General features: G+C 45.6%; 1 protein-coding gene across 1 annotated transcript in view; it reads right to left on the bottom strand.

The window, feature by feature from the left end:
* Positions 1 to 1683, bottom strand: part of LOC145408222 (neuroparsin-A-like) — a 2427-nt gene extending 744 nt beyond the window's left edge. Inside the window, exons 1-3 of the mRNA XM_080278980.1 lie at positions 1581 to 1683; positions 1173 to 1284; positions 1 to 230 (exon numbers count right to left, since the gene is read on the bottom strand). The exon at positions 1 to 230 is cut by the window's left edge and continues 744 nt beyond it. Of these exons, the coding sequence (XP_080135106.1) occupies positions 75 to 230; positions 1173 to 1284; positions 1581 to 1639 (327 nt within the window). The 5' untranslated portion in view covers positions 1640 to 1683 and the 3' untranslated portion in view covers positions 1 to 74. The remainder of the gene's footprint in view (positions 231 to 1172; positions 1285 to 1580) is intronic.
* Positions 1684 to 2051: the final 368 nt, after the last annotated feature.

Genomic DNA, 2051 nt, shown 5'->3' with positions numbered 1-2051 from the left:
AACCGCCGCATTCAGGGACAGAGGCATTGGGTGTTGTGTTATTGTTATTAGCAAGGACGAATGAGTGATGGCGTCTAGCGGAAGCTCAGGTTGTTGTGACGGCCAGGACACGTGAAGACACAGTTGAGATTAGCGCTGCAGCCCAGACAGCGACCGCAGGAGGCGCAGTAGGTCCCCGCTACACACTCGTCCTGACCCCACCAGCTGTTATTACACGGCTGTCCGGGGCCCTGGCGAAGTGAGTTGGACACGTTATGCATCCGTAGCTTTATTGTGGTTATGTACACTCACTTCATACCACAACCGGCACGCCACTTACACCACACAGTTAACAGCTTACCACTTACACACACCACAGCCAGCACAGTTGCCTTACACCGCACTACTAACACCACACTAGTAACAGCACACCACTTGCCAACACTAACCAGCGCACCATTTACCCTACACCGCACCACTAATACCAATCATGTCACACCACACTCGCGCATTCCACACCAGCTGTATACCGTTTACATGTGCCAGGGGCCCTAGCGAAGTTGTGTAGGCACGTTACATAATATCATCTTTATTGTGACACTCATTTCATACCACACCACATCGCTACACTACATCACTTACTCCACTCACACCACACCATACTCGTACTGACCCCACCAGCTGTCATTACATCTGGTAGAGAAATATAAGCACGTTACTTTTACTGTGGTATTACACGCACTTCCTACCACACCACAGCGTCACACCACACCAACAGCCATGTTACAACTACACCAGTTATACTAGTGAGCTTACCACGGTTACAATAAAGAGAATATGGCCAAGAGTTTCTGCAGTTTAAAATAAGTGAATTATCGTATAGAGATTAGGCAAGATAAAGCTAATGAGCTGTCATATAGTTTTACCAGGTTAAGGTAGTGATTATAGTAAAAAGGACCTCCAAAATATACTACCTTCGGCAGGTTAAAATAAGTGAACTGTATGGTGGAGTTTCGCCAAAATAAGTGGAGTGTAGAGTAATAAGTGAACTGTAGAGTGAAGTCTCGCAAAAACAGGTGGAGTGTAGGGTAATTAATGAACTGTAGAGTAAAGTCTCGCCAAATTAGGTGGAGTGTAGTGTAAAATTTTCGCTAAATCATAAAAAAGATAGGAAGGTGTGGGTTTGTGCGTACCTTTGCGCAGACGCGGTTGTTGCAGCGGTTGAGGATGATGCCGTGTTTGCAGTCGCTGGGCGGGAGACTGTTGCCGGAGGAGGGGGGACAGTGGGGGGCACCGATCACATCCCTGAACGACATTATACGTCAGTCAGCATTCGTAAACATAGTACCACGCCCTGAACACAGTACTTCGCCCTGAACAATATTATACCTGTCGGTCAATATTGATAAACAGAACATTACGCCCTGAACAACATTACCCACGTCAGTCAACATTCGTAAACGGTATTACACCCGTCTGTCACAGTTAGAAGCTCCAGTCAGTGCTAGAGATCTTTTCTAAACTGAGTATAATCATCTTTAAGGTAGCAAGAATAAGGTAGAGAACATATCATTGGATGGAAGGGGTCAGACTCAGCTCACCTCTGAAAACAGCAAGCGAGGAGCATGGTGACAATGAAGGCGTTCTCTGTTCGTCCCATATTGGTGACGCAGGGTTGGAATCTTGGCTGTGGTGAGGGGGATGGTGACTCGGGATGGTGACTTGTAACCCACAGAAGTCCTGGTGCCTGGTGATGATGGTGGTAGTGGTGATGATAATGATGGTGAGATGGTGAATGATGCTTAGTGACTCTAGATTGCGCGTGTGTGTAGTTACTTCGGCTTTTTTATTTGTTAGTGAAATCTGCTTGTAACTATTGACTTTCGTAATGAGTAGATGGCGTTTTTCGTTATACCATGTACTGACAGTGTGTAGATGATTTCCTTCTATAAACTGACTCCGTACTAAGTAGATGACGCGTCTCTCTTTAGTGGCGTCTGAATGTGTTGGTATTCACTTCGTCTTGTTTTGACGTTTGTGATTATTTGGTCTATAAACGACAATTTTTTATT

Source organism: Coenobita brevimanus, chromosome 8 (assembly GCF_032717465.1).
Source record: "Coenobita brevimanus isolate Jiangsu-jjx chromosome 8, ASM3271746v2, whole genome shotgun sequence".
NCBI lineage: Eukaryota > Metazoa > Arthropoda > Malacostraca > Decapoda > Coenobitidae > Coenobita > Coenobita brevimanus.
This window is presented reverse-complemented; position numbering and strand designations above follow the sequence as displayed.